The 10,675-nt window shown below is 44.7% G+C and overlaps 4 protein-coding genes and 1 long non-coding RNA gene across 6 annotated transcripts; 1 reads left to right on the plus strand and 4 right to left on the minus strand.

The window, feature by feature from the left end:
• Positions 1–45: 45 nt before the first annotated feature.
• On the minus strand, positions 46–3,669 carry LOC110181528 (apyrase). Its single transcript, XM_020949305.2, has 8 exons — positions 2,424–3,669; positions 2,049–2,274; positions 1,792–1,989; positions 1,325–1,727; positions 853–1,010; positions 691–787; positions 272–626; positions 46–203 (listed from the first exon to the last, which is right to left on the minus strand). Exons 1-8 carry the CDS (start codon positions 2,558–2,560, stop codon positions 107–109), a joined length of 1,671 nt encoding a protein of 556 aa, XP_020804964.1. The 5' UTR covers positions 2,561–3,669; the 3' UTR covers positions 46–106.
• Positions 1,378–4,526, plus strand: LOC147643269 (uncharacterized). Its single transcript, XR_015272372.1, has 2 exons — positions 1,378–2,751; positions 3,281–4,526. It is a non-coding gene; the product is annotated as an uncharacterized LOC147643269 (long non-coding RNA).
• LOC110181529 (lanC-like protein 3 homolog) lies at positions 4,167–6,563 on the minus strand. Its single transcript, XM_020949308.2, has 3 exons — positions 6,325–6,563; positions 6,198–6,261; positions 4,167–6,088 (listed from the first exon to the last, which is right to left on the minus strand). The coding sequence occupies exon 3, from the start codon at positions 5,991–5,993 to the stop codon at positions 4,737–4,739; it is 1,257 nt and encodes a 418-aa protein (XP_020804967.1). The 5' UTR covers positions 5,994–6,088; positions 6,198–6,261; positions 6,325–6,563; the 3' UTR covers positions 4,167–4,736.
• Positions 6,564–6,849: 286 nt separating this feature from the next.
• LOC110181540 (growth hormone-inducible transmembrane protein) lies at positions 6,850–8,693 on the minus strand. Its single transcript, XM_020949322.2, has 6 exons — positions 8,118–8,693; positions 7,930–8,041; positions 7,715–7,856; positions 7,287–7,623; positions 7,083–7,215; positions 6,850–7,021 (listed from the first exon to the last, which is right to left on the minus strand). Exons 1-6 carry the CDS (start codon positions 8,335–8,337, stop codon positions 6,940–6,942), a joined length of 1,026 nt encoding a protein of 341 aa, XP_020804981.2. The 5' UTR covers positions 8,338–8,693; the 3' UTR covers positions 6,850–6,939.
• A 31-nt stretch (positions 8,694–8,724) lies between these two features.
• On the minus strand, positions 8,725–10,156 carry Vago (vago). Of its 2 annotated transcripts, none has more exons than XM_020949370.2 (3): positions 9,678–10,156; positions 9,175–9,313; positions 8,725–9,114 (listed from the first exon to the last, which is right to left on the minus strand). In XM_020949370.2, the coding sequence occupies exons 1-3, from the start codon at positions 9,757–9,759 to the stop codon at positions 8,844–8,846; spliced, it is 492 nt and encodes a 163-aa protein (XP_020805029.2). In that variant the 5' UTR covers positions 9,760–10,156; the 3' UTR covers positions 8,725–8,843. The 2 variants fall into 2 exon arrangements, with proteins under 2 accessions (XP_020805029.2, XP_020805028.2); XM_020949369.2 differs by having other exon boundaries at positions 9,663–10,156.
• Positions 10,157–10,675: the final 519 nt, after the last annotated feature.

Raw genomic sequence — 10,675 nt, forward strand, 5'->3', positions numbered from 1 at the left:
AATGCCTTCAGTTCGAAGCCCCCCAAAAAGATAAACTAACTTCTATAAATTTACAGAAAAGTCTGGTTTACTTGGACAAATGCTACATAAATATTTTATTCACTGATCAATTCAGCACGGTGATGCGTCCCTCGAGACTCTGGTAGATGGGATCAAAGTGGTTGCTGTACGAGATCAAGGCATCCAGATCGCTGACACCCCACCTGCAAGGAGAAGAAAGAAGCTTGTGAATATCTGATCCAAACGAGAGGAGAACAAAGATGGTACGCACTGGAGGTCTGTGCCCTCGGCCAGCATGGTGTAACCATCGCCGCCCGCCTGCAGAAAGTTGGGCGAGGTGAGCCGATAGAGCTTGTCCATTACCAGTGGCTCGTACTTGGGCACCTGACAATCAGCACAGCGCACCGATACCGATATGACCCGAGATCCTATCGGCTTTGTGTAGTCATACTTCACCCGGATGCCCGAGAATTGCAGGTTTATGTACGAGCCCGTCACACCGTTCTCCAGGTCCACTTTGCTTACGGCAAACTCCATGGCCTCCACCAGCTTGCTTCCCGGCAAATTGTAGGCCACCAAAGTGTTCTCAAACGGCGACATACTGACTATGTGAGCATAGGTGAGATCTGTAGTTAAAGTTGAGAATCCGATTCAGTAAAGAATAGATCATTGACTGCATCGTTTACTCACTGCCTCTGGTGAGCGGCACGCGGAGCCCCCCGATATTCATCAGTCCGGCGGATACATTTGTCCAGGCCTTCTCTTCATATGGCGCCATTCCCACGAACTGCAAGCCGCCCAGGTTATGTTAAAGTTCAAGTTCCTTGAAGTTCCTCTTCTTCAAAAACTCACCGAGTGCACCATGGCGTCGCAGAAGAAGTTTCCCAGGTTGCACTCTCCGGCGGCACAGTCGTCCTTGGTGAGGTCCACTTTGGAGTGACCCACCACCACCTTGCCCGTCTCGTCAATCACCTCCTTCCAGGGCAGCATGGCCTCGAGGATTTCCTCATCTACAGAGCACAATATACACACAAGACACTCAAAAAAATAATCACAGAATCCAGCATAGATTATATTTACACATCCAGAAAAAAACAACTTGGTAACAAGGACTTTTAGCCAGGACACTAAAAACGGACACACACATAACCGGCCACAAAAGAAGATTGGAAAATATAAGCGGGTGAGAGAAGCACATAATTTACACAGAAAAACACGAAAGTTAAGCTTGAGAAAGCTATATTATTCCCTTGAACTCTTTAACCCCAAATATATATGTATATATAATAACTAAATCTTATTCTACATATTCCCCCGGACTCACCTTCAGGCACTGTCTGGTCCATGTACAGTGGACTGCCCTCGAAGTCCAGCACATCGCCATTGTCATCAAAATAAACAACAAGATTGCCCACGTAGCGTGCATAGGCTGAGGCCTGGACGATGAGAACACGATGGCCAGAGCTGTGGACCACCTCAGTGGGATAAGGACCAGCCGGAGTGCTTCCGCTTGGCGGCGTTCCAGTATACAGCAGCGTGTGCGAATGGGAGCCCACAATGACGTCGATCCAGTCACCGGCATTGGCCGCAATCACCTTGTCCACGTCATAGCCGCAGTGCGAGATCACAATGATGATGTTGGCACCCTGGGCCTTTAGCAGCTGTGCCTCCTCGCGGATGGTGTCGCTCTCGTTTCGGAAGATAAGCTTGCCAGTATTGGCCAGATCCTGCAATAAGGAACGATACTTGCTGATGCTTCTTGGGGCCTACAACCAACTCCTTCCAACTCACATATGTCGTCTCCAGGATAACGCCAATCAAACCAATCTTGCGGCCGCTACGCTCAATGATCTTCGACTTGTTGTACTTGCCCTCCATTGTTGGCTCGTGGGCGCAGTCCATGTTGGCCACCAGCATGCTGGTATTGACGGTCTCCAGGAAGGGCACAACGCCCTCAACGCCATGATCGAACTCGTGATTGCCCAAAGTCTGTGGGGGATACAACCTATAGCTTATAAAGGAATCATAAGCAAGTAGCCAAGACTCACCATGGCGTCGGCAGGCAGAAGATTCAGCAGCTGCTGGGTGACATTCCAGCGACCGATGTTGTACCAGAGTGTGCCCTGGAAGCTATCCCCCGCATTGATATAGATAGGATTCAGTTCTGCTTGCTCCTGCAGCAGCCGCCGGACGGTGGTGACGGTGCGCGGATAGCCACCGATGCAGGTCTCGCCGTCGTCACAGGTGCCACCGCTGGAGTCCGTGGCCTCGAACCTGGTCAGAAATTGAAGCGGGGATTAACTCTGGAGTGGCAGCCGCGTGGACGAGTCACCGGGAATCGTATCGTTATCGGAATCGAAATCAGTACGTGATAGGAAATACTTTACGACATCCATAAAATGCGTTCCAATCTGATTACTTACCTGGCGTGCAGGTCGTTAATATGGATTATGGCCACGGGAAAGCCCTCCTTGTCAGCAGCTTCCACGGACCCCAGCATTGTGGCAGTGATGAGTATTGCCACCACAGAAGATATCATCGACCAGGATGCGCCTGTCATGTTGTCGAAGGACTAGTCACCAAGTCAAGTAAAGTTGTCAAAGTTAAGTGCAGACCAGACCGATCCGATGGCCGTCGATAAGGCAACTGAATGGCCAAAATCGCCACCACTTTGAGGCCTGCAAAAGCTGAATGGGCTTAGAACTGGACACCCCACCTTCTCCCTTAACATTCCCGTGCTGATAAGACCAGGTGAGTGCCTTCTGATCCGCATAGAGAAAAATAATAGGCTAAAGCAACATATACTTTAAATATTAATTGTAATTGTATCTTACGTTTTTGGGTTCCAAGATGATTTGGCTTTGCCTTTGGGAATTCTTTTAAGTTCATTTATTATTAGTTATATTGTATATATTATTGTAATTAATTGTTTACAGTGCAAGCTTCTCTCTCCACTCTTTTATCTGTAATTATTACCTGCCAACTTAATTAAGTTTCTGGTTATTGATTTCCTATTCAGTTAATATTATTCAGCAAACATAGTACACAACAAAATACGCATTTGAAATTGTTAAATATTTAATATTTCCAAAAAATTTAAACAATATTTATAAACAGAATCAAGAGAGAACTTAACTGAAGGCAAAGCTTGAGGGAATTTCCAAGTTCCTTACTTATTCTTAACATAAACTATCGCTTTGTAAATATTTATATAATACTTAAAGTTTTAAGGTTTTAAATCCCCAAAAACAGAGCTTTAGCTCGTTTATATTTTTTCCAGGGTAGCCTTAGGGTACTTAATGATATGCACTTATTAATCGATCGTTGATAAACTGTATATGGATGAAAGATACGGAGGAACGGATACGGAGGCGCCACTCCAGTTATATTCATTTGGAACAACACATGTGTTACATGCGCGCTCCCCACTTGATGTTCAAGTGGCAACAACCTCCTCCTCCGTGTTTATTTCCCGCAAAATATATGAGCGTGGGAGCGTGAACAGGCAGCTGATAGCTCCGCCATATTCCTGGCATTCCAATTTGGCTTATAGCACCAACGACTTAGTCCACAGAGCCACCGATATCTGTACTATCTGTATCTCTGAATTGGCAGTCGTCGTCGGCTAAAGATAATACCAAGCATTATCGCTCCCCATCGAGATTCCAAATCCCACTCAGAATCGGCCAAGGTTAATAAATAAATCGCTCTTGCTTAGCTTTTAAATGAGAAAAAAAGGGTTCTGTCTTTTTGGTTCACTCATCATGATCACAATCACTGCGCAAGTACTGCCCCCATTGAGTGTGGAGGCTTATCTGAAAGACCTCTATCTTTCGCTTAATGGGAGTTAAGATATAGGTGTATATAGAACTGATAAGCCTGGCAAAAATTTTAATCAATAGTAAGCCAAATCAACACTTGAGATTTTACATTGATTTACAAGGATTTAGAAAGATTTACAAAATAATAAAGATAAAAGACGGTCTGAAGGTTGCAAAAAGAACCCTGATTGGTTTTCAATAAGTAAATGTAAATAATACTAACTAACAAATAATGAATAAACTAGTTTAAGTATGATTATTTTAAAAGAAGTCCCAATAAGGTTATATACTCTTATTCATATCTATCTATATATAATCATCATCCCTAAGATTAATATACACATCTTTCTTTCTGTATAAAATAAGTACAATGATTTATTTTGATTCTCATTGACAATAGATTTAGAGCTCTTCGTGGATTACTCGTAGAGGTATAAAGCACATTATGCATGTAAGTATGTATGGTTTGTCTGTATATATATATATGTATATATACTATATAGATGTCAGCGCAAATATGTGTATATATATATTATATATATATATAGAATGTATGTGTATATGTATATAATATAGATTGTATATAAATATAATGTATTTGTATTATATGTCTGTGTATATATAAGTATCAATGTTTTTTGTTAAGTTAATTGCTTAGCGTAAAGCACAGAGAATTTTTGATATGAGAATGACTGCGAACATTCCTGCATGCATGAGGCCTCGGTCTCCAACTTCCACTCCAACTGCAGTTTCTCCTGCTTCCAACTCTTCCTTTCCAACTCCAACGCAAAGGCAACAATGAAAGAACTACGAAAAGTAAAAATCATCGAAAAACAAAGTGACTAGAAATGTGGTTTAACTCTCTCCCTGATTTGATTGAGCATTGATTCGGTGTAAGCAGCACCCTCCGTAAACCTAGTGAAAGACGTCCATGAACGGAAAGTATGCCTGCTCTGGCTCGAGGAGGTCCACCAGGAAGCAAACAGTGCCGGCCACACCCTCGTACAGGCTGTGAGGACGATCGGGGGTGCGAGCACGTTGTTTGAACTCTGCATCGGTTAAAAGCTCCATGAACTTGTGAGCCCGGTATATGTACTTCACTTCGTTGGTCAGCCGGAAGAGCAGCAGGAACACATAGCCACTGCCCGCAACGCCGTGGCAAATGCCCGGTCCCTTGCGCAGGAAACCCTTCTTCCACACCAGATCGGCCGAGCGACGCAGCGATTCCAAGTACTTCTCTTCCTTGAATATCAAATATGCCTTGGCCATCAAGTAGACGGCTCCGGGAGCACCGTGACACCAATGCACTAGACGCTTCTCACGGCCCGAGCGCAGATCCTCAAGGGCGACGGGAAAATTACCCTCGTTGTCCTGCAGCTCGAGGAAGAAGTCAATCGAGCGCTTAATGTCGCGCAGCTCGGCAGCGGGCGCCGAAATGGGAACCGTGCGGAACCATGGGCTATCTAGCAGCATGTGCAGGATGGAGCACAGTCCGTGTGCGGCACCCAGATACTCGGTACCATGGTATTGATACATCAGCGGCAACGGCGAGTGATTCTGCTTACTGTACTCTCGACCACTAGTCACAATTAGCTGGCATATGGAGATGAGGTCATCGTCGGTGATCTTCTTCTCGGGCAGCACATCGTTCAGCCAGTAGCAGCCGGATAGATAGCCGGCGCGCCCTACCAGCACCTCGTCGCAGCCGTATTTGGTGTGCATAAACTCCTTGCTGGACGGTATGCCCGACTTGAAGTCGGCCAGATCGTTGGACAGCTCCTCGGTGTCTTTCAAAGCCTGCGAGATGGCAGCAGAGACGGCATAGATGCCGGCATTGCCGCACAGAAAGGAGTAGCGCTCGGCGGAGCGCTTCTTGTACCGCTTGGCATTGGCCTTGGCGTTCCGGATGAAAGCGGAGGCATGTTCCAGTGCCGGATAAAGTTCCCGTGTCTGCTCGCAGCTGGCCAGCTTCCAGAACATGAAGGCGATGCCGGCATTGCCTACATATAGATCACCGCGTTGATCGTCGTCGTTATTGGGATGACAGTGCTCCAGTATGGCGTCTACATAGGTGCAGATCAGGTTCTTGATGTGCTCCTCATCGGTGGCGAACGGTGTGTTCTCGCCGCCGGCGAAATCTGGAAAGGGATTCTTTAAATAGCGACGTTCCATGTCGCTTTTTTCGAAAGGATCTATCAGCTCCTCCGCTGACGATGTTGTCGTGGTCAACCGCTTAACTTTTTCTGCTGGACTTGCAACGGCAGTTGCTGGGGATAAAAGAAGAGAAGTCTGAGTCAAGAAATCGATTTGCCGGCTTTAAGGGCGCGGCCGGGCGTCTGGCCTCCTCCACCTCCTGTCTGTCCTGCATACACTCACCTGTCTCAGGTGCGAAGGGCAGTTTGGTTGCCTTCGATGAGTATCTTCTGGCGATGTGGCGAGCCTGTGGAAATTAGAGATTTAATTCTAATCGTATTTCACAATATTTTTGAACACAAAAATTTACGAGTTGTTGTTGATAGACTGCGACGAGAGTGTCGAGTGAGTGTGCAGTTGTCGGGTGTTCGGAAAGATCTGGAAACGCTGTGACACCGTATGCACAGCCACCTGGATGCCGCTGCTGGAGAAAAAGTGATTTGTGTTTTTTGGCCTTGCGAGAAACTACGAAAAATCCAATTGGTGGACTCAAAAATTGTCCTGGCTTAAAGCTCAGTGTGACCGCACCGATAACGATAAAAAGAAAACGGTAAATACCATTTAAATACTGATTAAAAACTAGTATAATTCAGTGGTTTTTCTCGTATAATGTGAAATACTGAAAATACTAAGCAGTTATCGCTGCTTATCGATAGTTTGTTATGGCCAGGATTCATCCTTAAACTTGCAAGATTTGGCGCGATGCCACATTTCTCTGTCCTCGGTTCTTATTTCACCTGTTTTTTGGATACATTAATAATAATATTATCTTAAGGATCTTATTTTTTTAATCCCTCTCCCTAAAAATGTCCCCTCTTATTGATACGAACAGCAATTGTACATGCTTAGCTCAAATTGCTATATTTAATAACAAGTTTTTAAATATTTATAGTATATCATAACATCACAAGTCCTTGTTTAGGCTTCACCGCCGCTGGCCGCCGCCACTCAGGATGGAGACGATGCGGATGAATATGTTCAGCACATCCATATAGATGGACATCGAGCTGCAAGCACAAATTAGGAAAAATTAAAGGGGATTCCAATCTCTTAGGAGGAAACACTTACGCATTAATGGGATCGAAGGGAGCATAGCCGTACTGCGGGTAGACCTCTGCCTTGCGCACCATCCTCTGGGTGTCGTAGAGCAAGAAGCCGCTGAACAGGACTAGGCCGCCGTACAATGACATGGAAGCCAGACCTTCAGGAGAAAAAGTAAGTTAAAGAAAGTGTCTAAGAATATCGTATTTTGTAAGGAAATTCATTACTTACCAGCACCCAGCATCGTGGTGGGCGGCAGCCACATGGAGGCCAGCGAAGAGGCGAAGACCACGCCCAGGCCGATGGCCAGGGGGCCACCCATGTACAGGAACTTGTCGCTGGGGGCACACGCGGCGATAGTAGACAGGCCACCGACAATGCCTCCCGTATATAGGGCGGCGCGTGTTAAGATCGGACCGCCAACGAAGCACATGGGCGCAATTACGGCACCCAGAATGGCGCAGTGCACAGCCCAGGCCAAATGCTTGGGTCCCAAACCGGGTTGGTACTCAATTGAGCGGGCCACGGCACCGCTGCCTATGACTAACGCCAGCGAAGCGAATGTGGCCTGTCCGAGGGAAGTGTAATGAATGTAGAGTTGTGTTTTGAATGGGATATAGTTTAAGTATGAAGCTTTTTCTCCTCAGATTTTAACTCACCAAAAGACCGCCACGAGAGGCCAGCTCCAGGAGACGATGCGAACGGAAAACAGCAGCTGCCGAGGCTGCGGTTAGGATACAGGAGCCGCCGAAGAAGGCATAGGTGCTCTGGATGCGATCCCTCACATACTGGGGCCACATTCTGCGGGCAGAAGGCAGATATTACATAAATAAGTAAGAAATTGCTAGCTGAACACGGTCATGGCCGCACTCACATGGCGTTGTCGGCAATGCTGGTCTGCTTGCCCAATCCCACGCCGTAGTAGCACAAAGCACCCAATCCAACGGCGGCTGCTCCGGCGGCGGCGCCCTTGCCCATGGAGTATGCTGGAATGGACAAGATATACACCTAAGTGATTACACAACGGAGACAAGCGTGGCAAGGGCATATGTTTAACCTTACCATTAGCACCGGGCGGACCCATTAGCTTCTCCTTCAGTGTCGGAGCGCGCAGCTCCTGTGCCTGCTGCTGCTGCACGGGAGCACGCCCGCGGACCGGACCGCGGGCATAGGAGCGGACAATCCCAAGGCTTGGCTTAGCTTTCAGCAGCTGCGAGGATTGGGCCAGGAGGCTGACACTGCCGGCCGGACGAGCGGCGGAGAGAGCAAGACGCAGCAACATTGTGTTGTTGTGATGAAATTCGCGGACTCCAACGGATTATCTGCTTTGCGTGAGTGTTATACGTGCTCTTTCGGGTTTCGGTGTGAAGCAGTTTCGATTCGTTTGAGACTGCAGCTTAGTGCAATTTGCCTTTTTGTTTGGTTTAGAAAAAAACAAAAATACAATTTCGTTTCGTAGCAAGTTCTAGATTTGTGCCTAGCGATGGCGATTAAGCGATATGAATGTATATCGATGAGCTTTTTGACACTGGCTGCTGTGTATCGATATCGGAGTATCGGTAGGCTGGCGCCAACTTCAAAAGTTGAATAGAAATAAGCTTTAGAGCTGATTTTTATATTTCTTATATTTTCTGACATTAATAATATTTTAAAATGATTTTTGCGGAAATTACAGCTGTATGTTTGCTTTTGTCAAGCTTTCTTTTATTCCCATACTAATTACACATTAAATCTGCTGTTACAAACTATGTTAAACTAAGCCTATGAAGGTCTTTGCCACCTGTCCCTTCACACCTGATACTTGCGCACGGGCGCTGTGGGAATCTCCGCTGTGGCATGCCCCTGAAGCGGCCGTGTGGTAATCGTAATCACCTCGGTGAGATGGGTATTCAGCAGGGTGCCGTAATGGTTGTAGGTGTTGGTCTGCTCCAAAGTTCCGCCGGAATGCGTCTCGTAGCTCTTGCACTCGTACAGTGGACAGCAACGGGGATAGTCCACACCCGTTTCCTTGGGCGGAACCTGCTTGCAGTCGCCCTTCTTAAGATTAGGCACTTGGCAGCTGGTAAAGAGAAGGTTAAAGAATTTCCATGGAGGATTTCTTAATTAAAGTGCAACTCACCTGTCCTCCCAGAGCTGCAGCGTTCCCAGACACTGAACCCGGACGCACTGGCCCGGTCGTGTGAACACCTCACCCACATACAAACTGTGGCCAGTTAGGGTATCCATGCAGAATTGCGGATTATATACATAAGCCGAAGCTATGGGAATATTAAAAAACATATTTAATATTTAATAAGTTTGATTAAAATTGCAAAAAGAAAAAGAAATCAATTAATTATTTTTCAATTGAGAAAAAGGACACAGCTTCTGGTGTTTTTGTCAAACTTTGGTTTCTTTCTTTCTTTTAAATATCAAATATATTTATGTTAATGTTGAAGAATCATTTCTAGCTTGGTTTATGTGTTGAATCATTTTGATTATTTAATACAAATCAGTTTAGATTTATTCTATCCTTGTCCTTGAAATATATCCCATATACAATACAATACATCAAATTTTTAAATTTAGATTCAGCTATATCTCTGAACTGTCAATATCCTTGCTAACCCATATTCTCCTTACAGCGATAGGGCAGTGTGGCCGCTTGGCTTCCTCCGATCATGGTTAATGATATCAACAGGACTATATACTTGAACTCAATCATTTTCTGGACTATATAGCGAGAGATCGGCGGAACAGCGAAAAGAATGGAGAGAATGGCCCGACGTTTGCAAAGTTTAGCGCACAACTGAGGTCCGCGGTCAATCTTTTTTCATTTCTATATTAAAAAATAACACCAAGTGCCAGAGAAGTGTGAGTGAGTTCGGGAATCATTTGCGTGCTTTCACTACAAATAAAATTAACAATGTTTATGCGTTTGTACAGGCTCAATAACAGTGCGTTTCATAAGTAAATGAAACCTAGAAATTACCAGTTTCTTTAAGAAGCAGTTAGAATAAACCTTTGATAAGAAATAAAATAAATTTAAGGACTGAAAACTAAGTTAGAAAAAGAAACTGTTTAAAAGGAATATAAAATGTGAATGTTAATTATTTTGAAAACTTAAATATTTAATTTTTTATGCTTTGTTCTTATGTTTTATTAAATTACCTTGTCTAGACTTACTGCCTTGTTACGCACTGTAAGATGCTGTGCTTATCGCCTGGCGGCAGGAACAACAACATCAATTTCAGAGCAATATGCAAAAAGAAATAAAATATCGGTCCATCCGTGGTGTGTGTGTGTCCGTCTAACCTGTAGTCTATCAGCTCGTATATTCCCACTGAGTATAGTCAGGGTCAGATTAATATATACCTCAATATCTTTCAATTTCTTGTATGCTATTTCTGTCTATAAATATCCTTAATTACTCAATTAAATTTAATTTCAAAGAAATATCCCGATAGATTAAATATTTATTCATTTATTTTATACGTTTAATTTATTTTTTTATAAGTATCCCCTTTATATTGACCTCTGTTGTTGAGTTGTATCTACGTATTCGGCTCATTAATGTACATTTTCGAAGAATTTGTTTATGTTTTGATTACGTACGCAGTGCGCCAGGATGGGAGGTTTCT

The sequence above is a fragment of the Drosophila serrata genome, unplaced genomic scaffold (genome assembly GCF_035046125.1).
Source record: "Drosophila serrata isolate PLE 108 unplaced genomic scaffold, ASM3504612v1 contig_276, whole genome shotgun sequence".
NCBI classification, from domain to species: domain Eukaryota; kingdom Metazoa; phylum Arthropoda; class Insecta; order Diptera; family Drosophilidae; genus Drosophila; species Drosophila serrata.